At 39.6% G+C, this 17,207-nt stretch overlaps 2 protein-coding genes across 12 annotated transcripts in view; one reads left to right on the top strand and one right to left on the bottom strand.

Annotated features, from left to right (window-relative positions):
• Positions 1–1,357: 1,357 nt before the first annotated feature.
• On the bottom strand, positions 1,358–5,581 carry LOC308661525 (E3 SUMO-protein ligase KIAA1586-like). Of its 9 annotated transcripts, XM_081316480.1 has the most exons (4): positions 5,436–5,505; positions 4,567–4,669; positions 3,897–3,945; positions 1,358–3,370 (listed from the first exon to the last, which is right to left on the bottom strand). In XM_081316480.1, exon 4 carries the CDS (start codon positions 3,354–3,356, stop codon positions 1,995–1,997), a length of 1,362 nt encoding a protein of 453 aa, XP_081172606.1. In that variant the 5' UTR covers positions 3,357–3,370; positions 3,897–3,945; positions 4,567–4,669; positions 5,436–5,505; the 3' UTR covers positions 1,358–1,994. The 9 variants fall into 9 exon arrangements, with proteins under 9 accessions (XP_081172606.1, XP_081172599.1, XP_081172601.1 ...); XM_081316473.1 differs by having other exon boundaries at positions 1,358–3,945; positions 4,531–4,669; positions 5,436–5,501; XM_081316475.1 differs by lacking the exon at positions 3,897–3,945 and having other exon boundaries at positions 4,531–4,669; positions 5,436–5,501.
• A 405-nt stretch (positions 5,582–5,986) lies between these two features.
• CEP15 (centrosomal protein 15) overlaps positions 5,987–17,207 on the top strand; it is a 29,047-nt gene continuing 17,826 nt past the window's right edge. For 2 of the 3 annotated variants that reach the window (XM_081315626.1, XM_081315628.1), the window contains exons 1-3: positions 5,987–6,079; positions 8,935–9,016; positions 11,886–12,009. In XM_081315626.1, coding sequence (XP_081171752.1) covers positions 8,964–9,016; positions 11,886–12,009 — 177 coding nt within the window. In that variant the 5' untranslated portion in view covers positions 5,987–6,079; positions 8,935–8,963. Of the gene's footprint in view, positions 6,117–8,934; positions 9,017–11,885; positions 12,010–17,207 lie in introns of all 3 variants that reach the window. The other variant, XM_081315627.1, reaches the window with a different exon arrangement.

Genomic DNA, 17,207 nt, shown 5'->3' with positions numbered 1-17,207 from the left:
CAGAAATATTTGCTATTCTGTAGATCTCTGGTCACATCTGACCTTCATGAATTCTCAAATGTCTTGGAAAGGGGCTTCAAAATGACATCCATATTTTTCTTCAAGATTTCAAAATATTCCTGCTAACCAGGCACTCCTATCATACCACTTACCAGGTCCCACCCACCCTGCTTACTTTTAAGATTAGCCAAGTTTGGCTTAAGTGACTTAGCATCCAACAGTGATCTGTGAAATAAATATAGGCAGCCGTCAAGTTACGGGTTTAGTGGAGCCTGCCCATTCCACTTGTAACTCGCAAAGTTGTGGGAGTGAATCTTGTACCTCGAACAAGATCACTCCCTTGCTTGTTAAGACACACGTGGCTCATTAAGTGAACATGAGATATCTCAGGGTGGGAAAGGCCATGGAGGGCCTAGTGATGGAATAGGCCCCTAAGGCCATCCCGAACCACTAAGATACCTCATGCTTCCCCTCCCTTCCTGCCATGCCAGACTCACCTGAAAAAGATCCGTCTCCTCTTTGCCGTGGTTCCTGCTGCCGCCCAGATCTGAGGCCGGGGGACACTTCCACTGCACTCCGGCCGGCCTTCTCCAGGCTGCTGCTGCCCGGATTTGAGGCCGGGAGATGCTTCTACAACCCTCCGGTGGCCTGTTTCCAGGCAGCAGCAGCAGCCTGGAAAAGGCATCCGGCACCCAGATTGGGCCACAGAAGCATCCCCCAGCTTCGGTTCCATTCCCTGTTGCAGCGAACAGAGGCCTGAATTATCTTGAGATCACGCAAGATCAGTAGAGATCTCACCCCACTGATCTCGCATGATCTTGCATTACTTTAGGCCTCCATTCTCTGCAAATGCACCAAAGGCCTGGAGCAGCCAAGAAAGCGAAGGATCTCGATCTTTGCAGGGTATTGAAGGCCTGGTGCCTAGGGAGACCCGGGGCGAGGGGGGGGGGAATAACCAGGGTGAATGTGGTCGCTCTTAAGGGCGAGTGACTTCTGTGGTGCTGCAATAGTCATAATTTCGGGAATTGCTCATAAGCACTATGGGGAGCTTATTGTGTAACTTCTAACGAGCTTTAAGTGAACGCTCGTAAGTCGGGGATTACTTGTAAGGGAATAAACAGGACACGGAGGGGGAATATAATGGAACAAAAAGAGTTGGCAAGCTAGGAAAGTCACGTTTTGCACAGGACTAACCCTCTACAAGTTTAGCTTTATTCTAGAAAGTTTTTTGAAACATAAAACGTTTGGCAAAGGAAGCACACAGAACTTTTGGCAAAGGAAGCACACAAACTTTTTTCAGTACTTTTCTTTACTATCAATTTTCTAAAGCAAAGCGTTACAGAGAATTTTAGGGTTAGCATTTCAATAAAGCTATTAGCACTACAGCTCCCTTTGTAGTTTATGATGTCTATGGCTCCTTTTGTAGTTGATGAAACCATGTTTTTCCTTGGAGTGGAAGCCATTTCCTTTGACTTGCAAAAACTAGCCCTTTCAGGGACCCTCAAACGAGAAGACTGCATTCTGAACATTATAAGTTACAAGAAAATAGTTATTTTGAAAAGGCAACTGGACTGATTTTGAGGAAAAACGAGACATTTCACTTCCTATCCTGGAAGCTTCATTGGTTGCTTCAGTTGCAAGAAACAAATCCGAGTGGGAAATGAAGGGATGCAACGTATTTTACGGGCATTTGTTTTTTCTAATCAATTGTCTTACTTGATTATCTGACACATCACTTGTATCAAACGGATGTTTCATTTGTTTCTGTATCCTATAAGGTAGTGGTGGGATTCAAATAATTTAACAAACAGTTCTCTGCCCCAATGACTGCTATAAGTATAAAAGAACGATATATTGAAAGGTAGTTCATTATTTCATGCATTTAATACTTAAATAAGAATAAAAGATACACAAAACTAGATTGTTATAAGAAAGTTTTAAAATATTAATGAAAAATATTAAATAATACTTGAGGGGGAAAAGCAATAAAACTGTTATTTAAGATATTTCCATATTGCTTCTTGATTGGCATCCTCACTTGCAATTTTCTTCACTTTTATCCGAGCATCATCAGCTGTGTGATTTATCCTTAACCATCTTTTCACTGTAGGAGTAGGATCCCATTCCTTTAAAGGTAGGCCGATTAGACTAATAGTCATTGTGTTTGATATATTAGAAACAGTTAGGCAACTTCTCTTGGTAAGTTCAATTTGGTTCTTATTGGATTGATGAAAAATAGTATATATCTTATTAATACATATTTTAAAATGATTTACTTGCTTTATTTCTTTTATCGAATTATCTAAAACAAGAGGGAGGCGATGGTTTAAACAGTGCCATATTATGATGTTTGGAAACTCTTTTGCTATCCTAGTGCTCACTCCAGATTTTCTCCCAAGCATAATGCTGGCACCATCGGAACAAAATCCTATTAAATTCTTTTCTAGGTAGTTCTTGGTAAGCCCAACATTATTTAAACTTTCCATAACTGAAGAACATATTGTCTCTGCATCTTGTTTTTCCAATTCAACTAGTTCAACAAAAATTGTTGGTGATGTAACTGAATCCTCAACTTTTAAGAAAAGAATAATAACTGGTTTGCAAGATATCGTTGAGGCTTCATCAATAATCAAACATATTTTCAGATTCTTTTCCATAATTTTAGTAAATATTTCTTTTTTAATTTCCTTTGCAATGAAATCAACTATTTTCACAGCAGTTTTACGTGAATGTAATCCTATTCCCATATCTAATCCATTTTTAATTTGCATTTCTATCTCAGCTTCTATGTCTGAAAACGGTTTACATCTTTTTGCCAGGCTGTAAACTGTATTAAATACTCTACAAGTAGTACGTAAATATTTTTCATTCATCGTATCTATTACTTTTGTTACTGAATCCTGCTCACATTGTTTTAAATTCTCTTTACAAATATTATGAGCTTTTGATGAAAAATGTTCTTTCATTTTTTTCCTTAGAGAAGCTTGTTGTACCTGTTTATTTTTTCCTGATGCCTCAATCTGAAAACATTTCCATTCTTTTGACACATGAACACTTTTCTCTTTTGTGAAGTCATATTTTGCACAATACTCGCAACCTAACTTTTTGTTAGAAATTACCAGTCCATTGTATTTTTCTTTAAAATTGTTATATTGTTGCACTGTCCAACATTCAGGAAGACTATGTTCAATTTTGGAGTTATCGTTTTTTATTTCAATAACTGATGTGCTGGTTTCTTCAAGATGGAGTGGTTGTGCTTGTGACTGTTTTGTACCATCCAAGGCCAATTCTGATACAACTGGTTCTGATTTTGGTTTCTTATTGAAAAAATCTGCCAAACTCTGTTGCCTTTTCATCCTTTTAAAGGCTACTGCAAAAAAATTAAAAAATGTTTTAATATATTATAATAATATTTAGTTATGGACTTTAATACTCTTTATCAAAGATAAATATATTGTACAAGATATTGTACACAAACTTATTGAAAGGTGTATGCATCAATAACCAAGCAAGGATATTTAATAAAGAATGCAAGGTTTATAACATATTACTACAATCAGAGGAAATTATAGAATAAAGAGTAGGCGATAATTAGAAATGAAAGCAAAAGGAAAAATCGTAAAAGATAAGCCAATAGCTGGGACAAGGCAAAAATATCACAAAAATAAGCTGGTATTGCTCAAGTAGAAAAAATATCATGATTCAAACAAAATGTATAAACTACATCAGTATTAGTATTTAGAAATAAGGTATTTCAAGAATAAAGGACAAATACATAAGGGAACAAAAGAATATATAATCACAGAGCATCGGGAAAAAAAGAAAAAAATATAAAGGACCAACAATGGAAGTTACATGCCAACACATTACAACTATGAAAAATGATCATAACTTACTTTTTTCCAATGCTGGTCACTAAATGAACAGTTGTAAGTTGAGGACTACCTGTATAGAAGCGATCTCTGACCAAATCAGTGTTTAGTATACGCAATGACCTATCTCTGGGCTAAAACCAATGTTTCTGGAATAACAACTCATGAAATCTCTTGCTACTTACAACAGTTTACTCCATAAAATGACAAAATTGCTTAACTTAAATAAGCATTTGCTATATGAAATCACAGGCTGCTGCCACTGAACCGCTATTTGCCATCCGAAATAGCACCTGTCACTTAAAACAGTGCTTATTATATTAAAAGACCGACTAAACTAAGGTTTGCTATATGAAATTGAATTTCTGCTATTTAAACTTAAACCATAGGTCTGGGTATAAAATAGGAAAGCCCATCCTGTTACAAAGAACTACATTAGAGTTGAATGTCCGAAATCCCAGAACCCTTTTTAAGAGCTTTCCTGCTCATCATTAGTTGCACTCTCAGGGGTAGGCAACCTTGGCTCTTTTATGACTCGCGGACTTCAACTCCCAGAATTCCTGAGCCAGCGTGGCTGGCTCAGGAATTCTGGGAGTTGAAGTCCGCCCCCTTTCCCCCCCCTATGCAGCAGAAATGAAGCGTCTATTTCTGAAATTACCTCTTGAGAAGCACCACCTAGTGTGTTTTTTTTCACCCGAGTAACGTGATGGAAGGCGCCGTGTCTCCGTTTAGGTTTCTGTCGCTCCTCTCTCGGACTTTTGGGGGAGAATTTCTCCTCACCCACCCGCCCTCCGCGCCTGGAAGGAAGTGGAATGAAAACCAAACCCGTTTTGGAAAACACAAGATTTATCACAACCGGTTCGCCGAACTCAACAACAACAACAACAACAACAAAAAATAGGTGTCGCTTCTGCTGAAACCAGTGCTAACCGGCTGAACCCTCATTTTTTTTTTTTAAAAAAAAGTTAGTATTTTTTTTTATTTTATTATTTTAATTCCATTTATATCCCGCCCTTCTCCGAAGACTCAGGGCGGCTTACAAGCTTAGCAGTAGCCTTCATTCTATGTATATGCCTGCTTATTAGGGCTTTCACACACCCCCAAGCGGCATTATTACAAAGTCAGCTTAATTGCCCCCAACAATCTGGGTCCTCATTTTACCTACCTCGGAAGGATGGAAGGCTGAGTCAACCTTGAGCCTGGTGGGACTCGAACCTGCACTAATTGCAGGCAGCTGGTGTTACTTAAGGAGGCATCAGCCCACTGCTCCACCAAGTATAGGGCAGGGGTGTCAAACTGGCTGGGCCCACACAGGCCGTGCCCACCCGGGCTCCCCAAAGGCAAAAGAAAACAAAAACACACACACACACACACAAAACCATACATTACATGACGCAAGCGAGTTTGACACACACGGCACAAGCCGGGTACAAAAAGCGGGAACGGCTTTGGACCGCCTCTCCCCCTCCTCCCTCCCTTAATAACAACCCTTGAACTTCGCCTGAAGAGCCCGTGTGATTCGTTAGAGGAGGAGCGGCGAGGAGACAAAACCAATCACTTTACCAGAGGTACGAGGCCTTTCTCAAATTCAGGAACTTAGGCTTTCTCCGGCTCCACCCGAACTCAGCGAATTTCTCTCTCCCCCCCCTCCCCCCACAGTCCGGAGAGGCCCCCTAAACTATTTCGTTACCGAGCATCCAACGTTTCCCTTTCAAAATATCGAACGGGAAGCCCCGCCCTCCTCACGTCGTTCCGTTACCACGCCAGGCCAGCAGATTCCTAAATTATTCTACTCCCCGCCCCCCCCTCCAGACCGTACACCAATCAGAAAGCGGCGATGGTTCGGTGCGCGCGCGCTGTCTCTCTCTCTCTCTCTCTCTCTCTCTCTCTCTCTCTCTCTCTCTCTCTTCCCCCCCCCGTCCCCGCCCCGCCCCCTCCCCGTTGATGGTACCGCGATAACAAGTTGCCGGGAGCGAAAAGCGTTGGGTTAGCTCAGGGGTAGGCAACCTCGGCTCTTTTATGACTCATGGACTTCAACTCCCAGAATTCCTGAGTCAGCTATGCTGACTCAGGAATTCTGGGAGTTGAAGTCCATGAGTCATAAAAGAGCCGAGGTTGCCTACCCCTGGGTTAGCTTAATGGCGCTAATGAGGAGGCCGTTGAGGTTGAAAAGCCGTTCCTAACTGTGGCAGGGTTCCGTAGCAAAGGTAGTTTCATCACCTAAAATTTGCATCTCGCAGAAATGTACGTCTGGCTCCTGTTAGGTTTTTTTTTTCCTGTTTACCACCCCCACATCCGTCCCGGAATAGTATGTTCCTATTTCCCACGTCGATGGATACGAATCTCCCATCTCCGGAATGGGGTCTCCCGCGCGTCTTCTCAAAATACTTCCATTCCCCCCCCTCCTTCCCTTTTATTAAGTTGGAAGCTCCCGAACTGTCGGGAGAGCCGACCGTTCTGTTCGCGGTGTTGGAGGGGGGGGGTGGAAGAAAGAGGAGGTACTAAAAAAAGTAGAGCAGGGGTCTTCAAACTTGGCCCTTTTATGACTTGTGGACTTCAACTCCCAGAATTCCTCAACTAGCATGCCTGGCTGACGAATTCTGGGAGTTGAAGTCCACAAGTCATAAAAGGGCCAAGTTTGAAGACCCCTGAAGTAGAGTGATATAGCCAGCCTACATGGGGTTTTTCGGGAGCTCAGATGCAAATGGGAAATCTGTTTTGTGCGAGCCAAGTTTCGTACAAACCGGACGTACTCAAAACCCGACTCGCTTTCCGCGAGTTTTCCTTCATGAGCGCCAGATCCTTGTAGTAGAGATGTAAGAGCCAAGAGATTTGGGGGCTTGTGCGCGCGTGCAAGGGAACGTGAGAAGGGGGAGCAAGCTCGCACCGTCCCTGAACCGCTCTTCCCAGGGGCTTTTCAAGCGAGCTGCCTTCTGCAAAGTGATTTGGGCTGGAGTCGACGCCTCCCGCCGAAGTTGCTTCTTGTTGAACGATCCAACAAGCTGCGATTAAGGTGTAAACTATAGTTCAGAAAGTCACATCTTGTGCCCCCCTCCCCAATTTGCATAAATCTGGTCTGCTTTTATAGGGCAACAAAACGTGTTTGTAGGGGGGCTTATTGTAGTGGCTGCCTAGATTGGATTTTGCACTAAAGCAGACCAAGCCTACTCATGGTTTTGTAATACATCTAATTATTGGCTGTTTGTGTTCCTGACCGTCCCCTTGTAGTCCTTGACTTAGGACCACAGCTGAACCCAATATTCCGTTGCTAAGCAAGACAGTTGCTGAATGAATTTCGCCCCATTTTACAATTTTTCTTGCCACAGTTCTTAAGTGAATTGCTGCAGTTGTTAACTGAATAGCACGGTTGTTAAGTGAATCTGGCTTCCCCCATTTACTTTGCTTGTCGGAAGGTTGCAAAATGTGATCAGATAACCGTGATGATGCTGTAACAGTCCTAAGTGTGAAAAACGGTCATAAATCACTTTTTCCAATGCCTTTGTAACTTCAGACGGCCACTAAACAAAAGGTTGTAAATTGAGGACTACCTGTATAACATCACAACCTGTCTCAGGCAGTAACCGGTAGCCTTTCCATACATGGTCCTTATTTATCAAGGCAACTTCATGCTAAGCCATACTTTAAACATTTTGATGAATCAGCTACAGTTAGTTGGGTTCATGAAATGCTCTACATCAGTTTGCAGGCAACAGTGACTAACATGGTAACTTGCATTAAACTAAGCTAGCATGATCTTTGAACTCGAATATAGTATGAGAAGAGACTTGAGAAACTGAATCAGTTGGTCAGAAATTATTACTGCTGATATGTCTATTCAAGCACTGAAAATGAGTGAGCATTAAAGCAGATTCCATTCCTAGGTTAGAATGCAGAAATAGAATCAGTAAAAAGCTTTGTTCAACCTATGCATTTTTAAAAGCTTCCTACACTGCTTCAGGGTTGAATGCCTTCACACCACAATAGTGAGGTATGTGCTTGGTATTTGGACAGACACATTCAAGTCCATACCAAATTAAATTAACTTAATCCAGGCATGCAGCCAAGTGATGTTGTCATGTCCCCTTTAATGCACCAAAAATAAAATCCAAATGTAGTAAAATACTATTATTATAAAGGCTCAATTTAACAGGCTATTGGGTAGAAATGATTCTGTTACATGGCATAAATCAATGCAAATAACATAAAAATACCTATTGCAGAGTTATGCAAATGATTGATACAAGTGTGGGATATTATTACTGTTTACAGATTTTACAAAGAACTGACTTTTCCGTTATTTCAGGGATGACATTCATGTTCCCTGATCTGGCCCCATTGTATCATAAGCCCATTAGACTTTGTTCAATCAAAGGTTCATTGTATGTGTTGCTTTTTCAAGTTCTACAAATAACCTGCACAGAGTTTGCTTTCCAGACTAATTATGTCTTTAAAAAGACATTTGCATTAGTAAAAAGTTATTTAACAACAACAACAACAAACAATCTGAATCTTTAGGCATCTGAATATTTTTTCTAATATCGAAAAGATAAGAGTGGATGTTGGCACTTGTTATGATGAATGTGGCAAGTCACACCTTTATATATTTCTTTTTCTTTGCTATATTCTTGTTATTCTTTTCCCTTTTTCCTTTTCTGCGTGTATTCGTTTTTCTATCTTTTTTAACTTGTATTCTTAATTGCAATATTTAATAAAATTACTATAAAAAAGGTTTGCAGATGCTTTCTTTATTTTATTGGACAATTAAAAACTGACCAACCAAAGCTAAAAAATGCAGAATTAAGAAAGAAAATAAAGCAAGTGCAAAAATAAAACTAAGGAAGAATGAAGAAGAAATATCTACAGGTGGATGCAGTACTGAACTTTTGTCTTAAATATTATTAAGATGTACTCTAATGCTATTAACATTGTTAAAAGATTTCATCTTTTTACAGCAAAATGTTTCCATCACTAATTCAACATTTATATTTAGGATTATTTCTTAATAAATATCATAAAATATATATTTCTGAAGGATCCATATTTTACCTTTTTTCTTTCATAGAGTAATTGAAATTATTAATATGATCAAATATGGCATCCTATTTGACACAAGAAATTCAGCTTGCTAAGCAGCATGAAGAAATGTAAGTAGTTTTTGAAGATGTCCTGTTTTAGATGTTAGAAAAATACAGTTAAAATATATTATGAATGCTTAGGAATTTGAAGCACTATTCCCAAATTTATGAACTGATTTATCAAACTGAGAACAACTGTGATTATTCTAAATTAAAGATAACCATCTTTTAGAAAAATAATAAATGTTAATAACGGAAAAATAGCATACTGTATTGCCTTTTATTAAGAAGTGCCATATTTTGCCTCTAGGGGGAGCTGTCCACCAGTGCTGCTTTTCAAATAAACCATAATGTGAACTCCTTTTCTTCAACCTTGAATTTTCTGATTGAATTCCAGCCACAGCTTAATGATTTGATACGCCTTTTCTAAATTCAGTATAATGTCCTGTTTCATTGAATTTCTCTCTGTGTTGCAGTTAACACTTCAGATTCTATCCAGATTACTAAAACATTCCTTAAAAAGTGAATATTTAGGGTTACTGCAATATCCTAGCTTTGTTTTAAACACCTCAATTTTCTTGTTCAAAAGGCAGAATTTTGATATGTAGCCCCAAATCAATCTATTCTAGCTTTTTGCTTTCCTGCAATCTGTAGGAAACATGCTGACTGGATTTGAAGAAAATGGTTGCATCCTATACTAGTTTCTCAGTGGCTAATAGCATAATGTGCTATCTGTATATGTGTACAAATAAGTATGTTATTGGCAACTTTACTTTCACACCCTATGAACCCTACCTTGACATTTACTTTTTAACAGGGATTACACATCAGCAAATTTTTCACTGAACCATCACCATAAAACCAAAACCTATTTCTGATCAACTGTTGTGCATGCATAACCTAATCAATATATACTTTCTGTGGGTTAAATTTCTAGCACTAATACACACATTTTCATACTATCCTAGGATGAACCTCAACTTGCCATTTTGTTCTATTCTCTCTGTTTGAGGAGATCTTTTTTGTGTGCATCTCTGTATTTAAAAGTTTGATCTCATCCACAGACGTGATCCCTCACTATTCAGAGCTGAATCCAGATCATTTGTGGAGAGATTAAATAGGCTGTCCCCATTTATATCCTAATGTGCAATCTCTGGTACTAGGCTCTCCTAGAGCTCCTCAAATGACCTAATGTGCATTTCTAATCTTTCAGTCTGGTCGGAGAAAAATTATTAAAATACATGGAAGTAATTAGATTTCTAAGGGCAAATATTCCATCTCCATTTGTTTCTGTGGTTGAAAAAACAAGTTATTCATTCTTGGGGGAAAAAGCTTTTGAAAAGTGCCAAAATTGTAGTAAGTGTAATGCCCAAATCTATGAAGAATCTATTTCTGCTACTGGATTTTTCTTCTCAAAATGGAAATAGTAGAGCTAATATAACAAAGCAGTCTAAATTGATGAAGGTTTAAAAAATAAAATAATGACATAATATAAGTGTGTGGTAATAATGTAGAAAGTAATAGGTTGACAATGTTATTTAATATAATCTCTGAATAGTTTACATAAATCTGAATGTAGCTGATATTTCTTTAACTTCAGTTGAATGGGTATGTTTGATGGAGGGAATATAGCTCTATAGTGGAATGTCTATTTTGCATGTGTTATTTTTTAGATGCAATCTCAGATTTCGCCATTTTTATGGAGATGATACAATGGGTAGTAGTAAAGATTTCTCCCTAAGACTGTAGTCATTTGCCACACAGCAATTAATAAAGAAAATGGAAAAACAGCTTGTGGACAATCTATGCACATACTAAGTCCAAGTTCATAATACATCTGTGCCAAAATAAGCAAAAGCAGTCTCCTCTATTATTGGTTTAATATATCCCAGTATTCATTGCACAGAGAATTGACCCAGCAACACCCCCCCCAAAACTGATGAATTTTGTAATAATAAGGGCCTTACGTTTGTAATAAGGGCCTTACTTCTTTTGTATATTGGATGCTAATACAGTTTTCTTCATCTCTGAGACTATTCTTCCAACTCCTTTGTAAAGAAACTCTCCCCACATGTAAGATTAAAAGGCTGCCGAGCCGCATTTTATACCCTCAGTTTACAATTTTCATTTGTGCATATAGTGTATATACAGAATACCGTTTCTCAGCAAACTGCAGTCTTATTGCTTCCTCCCAGGAGAGTTTCCTTGAAATCACTGAATACTTTTTCCCAAAAGCCTTTTTAAAATCTATGCAGAGAACAGAACGGAGCCTCATTTCTATAGGAAAGGTTTGGAACGATGGGGTTTTTTGAGAGGAAAAAAAACATATTTTCAACGAATCTGGATTGGGAGTAAAACTGGAATCTTTTTTTTTTAATTGTGCAGAGAGATGTATAACCAGGATGAGAAACATGACAGTTTTTTTCTCCTGAACACAAAATCTCTAAAATTTGCAGAATTACCCCTAGTAATAGAATGCAACTAACTCCTAACTAGTGCCCGAAAGGAGGGTGTAGGCAACCTTGGCTCTTTTATGACTCGTGGACTTCAACTCCCAGAATTCCTGAGCCAGCATGGCTCAGCTTGGAAACCTCTCTTTTCCCTCAGCATGGCTGGCTCAGGAATTCTGGGAGTTGAAGTCCACGAGTCATAAAAGAGCCAAGGTTTGTGCCTTGCAGGCCCATCTTGTTTGAGGTGTTCTGTGCCGATTGTCTCATTTATGCAGAGACTGCTTGTTGTACAACATGATGGTTACTTTCTCCCTGGGAGCACAGCACGAAAGGAACTTTATGTGCTTTCCCCTTCTTTTTTTGTTCTCCCACGCTGTATTCAATATAATTAGAGAAAAATTGGGTGAGGGTAAAAGGTTGTTGTTTTTCTGGTGGTTGTGCAGGGGAAAAAAAGCCTGCCCACTTATCATAATGTTTCCCTTTTGTAGACTCTCTCGGAGATTGGTGTTGCTTCAGCAGATGGAGAGTCATCTAAGAGACAAAGACGCTGAGCAGACATGGCACACGCAAGAAGCTGATGCAGCTCATAAAAGAAATATAACGCTTTTAAACGTAAGTTTTCATGGCTTGGAAGCGGTAACTTTACTGCAAAATAGCCGTGTAACATTAACCATCTCTTCCTGATGAATTCTGAAAATAGTGATTAACACTTTTAATTGCATCCAGCCAAAAGTGAAGTGTAGCCCTGTAACATGTCAAGCATATACATTTCTAACCAAAATAAAAAGATTAGAGAGACTAGGGTCGTGAGAATCAGCTTTCTCTGAATCAGAATTCTGTTTCATTGCACCCAATAGGGACTGTTCCTGAAAAGCCTTTTTCCCATTATTTTGATGATTGTCCTTAGTTTTCCTGTTATCTAGTACCTAGGAATATGCTGATCTGAACCTATCATGTCAGCTGTTCTGTGTAATCATAACCAATAGCCCTTTTCTTAGTGTGTTCATTGGATCATAGACAAATGCCACAAAAATGCTCACTAAGAAGACTATTTCACAAATGGTCTCTTAAATTGCCTAGTAAAGGGATTTAACGAGACAATAAAGTATTTCTTTCTGCTTTCAGCTATAGGTTTGATTTGACCAAAACTTGACATACTGCTAAAAATATTGCTCCTAAAACAGTGTGCTGGCTGTTCTTAGAATTACTGAATTGCCATCATTTTTTATTAAGATGTCAACTAAGGCTTTGTTGCATTATTATTGCTATCAGTTAAATTTAATATCTGCATTGTTAGCACCTTAGTTAAAGCAACAACTTTCTCGCTATTCTTTCATTAGCTCCTGAATTCATATATTTAGCATTTGGCTTAAAACAATTGTCTTTGTTGTTCCAACAACATACTGTAGCCCCCATTGTTTACACATTTTTTTCAGTTTGCTTTTAGATCCTGCATACATTCATCTCTACATTCAATGCTGCTTCTGATTTTGACCTCTTTTCTCTCCATTCTTACAAGTTATCTTGTGTGATTTTTTATGCAGTTCCACTTCTCAGCTGTGCAACAACCTCTTGCTTTTCTGAGATGATGCCTTTTCATCCTTGTTGCTCCTTCCACCTAACTCCATTTGTGGATTTCTTATTCTTAATTTATTTTATTGTGCCAAGACAATCAACAGAATAAAAATACAAATGCATATAGTAATATTAAAGGATTCATATAATTTAAACATACCAATTAACAAGGTTGGGTGGGGGGGGAGATCCTATTTGTTTGCCAAAAAAAAAGACTAATTTAAATGTTGATGAATAGTACATATTCTTTGCTGCATCTCAGATGCAGATTTATCCTTCCACTATTGCATAATAATTCTATTAACCAATTCCCATGCTAAGAAAATCCACAGAAATGTAATATGTGTTGCCTAATTTTTATGTGTTATTTTTTTACTGTAATTTCTTTTATTATCATGACCCACCCAGAGTCATTATTTTTCTAAGCCAAGTGTAGTGGATGATTTTTATGATAGTCATAATTGTATTTTAAAAAATAAATGTTTCACATTTTCTTTATAGAAAATGAAGGAACTTTCTTTGCAGTTTGCAGTTTATTCATTTATACACAAGAAAGCAAAAAGGTACACTTGTATTAATGAGATAGGAGCTAAGCCTATTTGATACATCAGTGCAAGTAGGACTGTCTGTTTTCCACTATGGAGAATGAAACCAACTACTTGGGAGACATAACTTCATTCTAGATGATGTTTATTAATTTGACATAATAAGACAATTCCATAGAGCATGGATATTGTGTTATATTGATCATGAATGTATCACATATTTTTAAGTCCCAAACTCCTCTCATAATTAAACCTATAAATATGATGGGATCCCATTGATTTTGTGATTTGCAGTCCCACAAAACTATTATGTATGACTCCTACCCATTAAAGATTACAAACTACAATGTGTGGAGAACTTTAAAGCCTTTTGCTTTATTCAAGCTTTTTTTTTTAAAGCACTCAAAAAGTCTAAGGTAGGTATGTGCAAAACACACTGTTCCTGCCTTGAAATAGATATCTTTTATTTATTTTATTTATTTATTTAATTAAATTTTTATACCGCCCTTCTCCCGAAGGACTCAGGGCGGTGAACAGGGCATATCTTAAAAGTACAAAAGTTAAAAAAGAATTAAATTATTGCCCACAATAAAAACAATAAAAATATATATAAATATTAAAACCCTAAGTAATTCCCCATCAGGCCAGGCCAGCTTGTTCAAATAAATGGGTCTTTAACCCGCGCCGGAAGGAGCGGAGATCCGGTGCCATCCGGAGCTCAACCGGCAGCTGATTCCACAAAGCCGGAGCGCCCACAGAGAAGGCCCTCCCCCTGGGGGCCACCAGCCGACATTCTCTGACTGGAGGCACCCTGAGGAGGCCCTCTCTGTGGGAACGCATGGGGCGGAGGGGGGTCGACGCCGGCAGCAGGTGGTCCCCGAGGTATAGTATTGGGGTATACTATTGGGGTATAGTACAATGAATTTCCATTTGGAAAATTAATTTCTGAAAAACCAGAGACTATCCTCAGAATGATTAAATAATAGTAATAGTAGTAGCACTTAGACTTAGATACTGCTCTATTGTGCTTTACGGAACCCTCTGGACAGTTTATAATGTCAGAATATTGCCCCCAACAATCTGGGTCCTCATTTTAATGAGCTAGGAAGGATGGAAGGCTGAGTCAACCTTGACTCCTGTCAGGATCAAACTCCAAGCTGTGGACAGAGTTTGCCTACAATACAGGTAGTCCTTGACTTACAATCACAATGGAGCCCAAAATGTCTGTTATTAAATGAGACATTTGTTAAGTGAGTTTTGCCTCATTTGTGACCTTTCTTGCCACAGTTGTTAAATATCAACTGCAGCTGATCAAGTTAGTAACACGGTTGTTAAGTGAATCTGGCTTCCCCATTGATTTTGCTTGTCAGAAGGTCGCAAAAGGGATCACGCGATCTTGGGACACAACAACGGTCATAAATGTGAACCAACTGCAAAGCCCCTGAATTCTTATCACATGATCATGGGGATGCTGCAAAGGTCATAACTTTGAACGGTTATTAAACGAATCTAGAATAAAATGGCTACGGAGAAGTATGATGCAATTCTTAACTTCTTTTTAAAAACTTTTTTTTCCCCATTGGAAATTACTACAAGGTGCAGCTCTTAGCAGACTTACTGCCATTATATTTTAGTCTACAGCACTGAGACAAATCACCTTATGTTTCTACACTCCAAATATAAAGCAATCCTTAAGTGCTTCTACAGGCCTTTCAGAGAAAGTTTGATGGGCTCATTATATTGCTTTCACACTTGTTCACCCGTGTCAGTAAAGGCTATCTCCGTAAATTTTATGACCAAACATTTTTCTAGGAGCAAGCCAAGTTGTAAGAAATCTTATGCCTTCTTTTTCTTCTGGCTCAAAGTCAGCAAGTTCTACTGTCTCTAAGGAAACCATTTCCAAATGGGTGATTACTGACTTAGTTGAGCATAGACACACTGATCCTTTCAGATAAGAAGGGTTTTTCTTATGTTAGGTAAGGTAAAGGTAAAGGTTCCCCCGCACATGTGTGCTAGTCGTTTCCGACTCGAGGGGCCGGTGCTCATCTCCGTTTCATAGCCGAAGAGCCAGCGCTTGTCCGAGGACATCTCCGTGGTCATGTGGCCGGCATGACTAGACGCCAAAGGCGCACGGAACGCTGTTACCTTCCCACCGTAGTGGTCCCTATTTTTCTACTTGCATTTTTACGTGCTTTCGAACTGCTAGGTGGGCAGAAGCTGGGACGAGTAACAGGCGCTCACTCTGCTACGCGGCACTCGGGATTTGACCCGCCAAACTGCCGACCTTCCGATCGACAAGCTCAGCGTCCTAACCCACTGAGCCACCGCGTCCCTTATTTCTTATGTTATGGCAGGTTAATCTTTTTATTCTTCCAGCAAGAAGCTTACTTGTCAACTGCCTTATAGTCTGTCACGCACTCATGAATCACTGTCTCTTGCTCTAACTTTTTAGATCAATGTCTTTGATTTTGCATGTTTTAAAACATGGGCATATGTGCGTTATCTCTCTCAGTATTATTTTTTCCCAATTATGCCTTAATTTTCATGTTGTCTTTCCATTGGAGGTTGTTTGTATAGTGGCAGTTATCATTATTTAATTGTTCTAGAGCAGGGGTCCCCAATCCCCGGTCTGTGGACCAGTACCGGGCCACAGCATGCCATCAACCGGTCCACACACAACCAAAGCCCCATCTGTGGGATGCAGGCAGCACACAAAACCACAGACCCACTGGTCTGTGGAAAAACCTCTCTCCGTGGAACTGGTCCCTGGTGCCCAAAAGGTTGGGGACCTCTGTTCTAGAGTTATCCCATGGGGCAATATGGCTTTGAAGACTAGAGATGTGTTACTTTTTCTTTTGGGGAAAAAAATATGGGAAATTGCTTCCCTTTAATTGATTTGTTCCAAACATGTTATGACAGATCACCCACTCACCCACTCTGCTCTTTTTGGAGCTGAGGGTTCTATAACCTTCTTGTGCATATTTCAGTAGAGTGCTTTTGAGATTATTTCTGGTTGGATCAGAAAAAAAAATTTGCACATAGTGGGACTCGGAGTTCTTCACAGGAACTGGGATTTGGCTACATTTGGCAGAATGAGCAGTTAAAAACTTGGAGAAATTTCAGTGTGATCTTTAAAAAGAAATAATTGCAAAGAAGGAAGAAATGGTGACCATCCTTTTCTTCATCATTTGTCGCTATATTTTATAGCGAAGCTAGCTAATAATGGAGATCAATGATTCACTCATAGATACATAATCTAACTTACTGTACATTCTTCTTACATTCCAATTAAGTCCTCCATTGTTTCTATCTTACTGGGGAGAATTGAGAACCTATAGGACAGACTTGTCAAACACAAGGCCCGGGGGCCAGATCCGGCCCGCGAAGTGGTTTCATGTGGCCCGCGAAGCCATCCTGGAAACAGTGAGGGAACGGCCCCCACTGCCTTGGCCCTGGCCCAGAGACCCTCCTTCTGCCAGAGACCCTCAGATCTGTCCCACTCCTGCCCAGGCCCCCATAGGCACCCTTGATGCGAACGATGTAGAGCTGGCCACGCCCACCCAGTAGGCCATACACACTCTAGCCACGCCCACCCAGTAGGCCACGCCCACCCTGGCCATACCCACCCGGCCCCCTGAGGGCAACCGCAATGCTGATGCGGCCCTCAATGAAATTGAGTTTGACATCCCT

The sequence above is a fragment of the Vipera berus genome, assembly GCF_964194415.1.
Source record: "Vipera berus genome assembly, chromosome: 2".
NCBI lineage: Eukaryota > Metazoa > Chordata > Lepidosauria > Squamata > Viperidae > Vipera > Vipera berus.
Note: the sequence above shows the minus strand (reverse complement) of the source record. Positions and strands in the feature narration are given on the sequence as shown.

Excerpts from the sequence above, each read along its gene's own strand:
- LOC308661525 (XM_081316481.1), bottom strand. The coding sequence starts at position 3,356 with ATGAAAAGGCAACAGAGTTTGGCAGATTTTTTCAATAAGAAACCAAAA.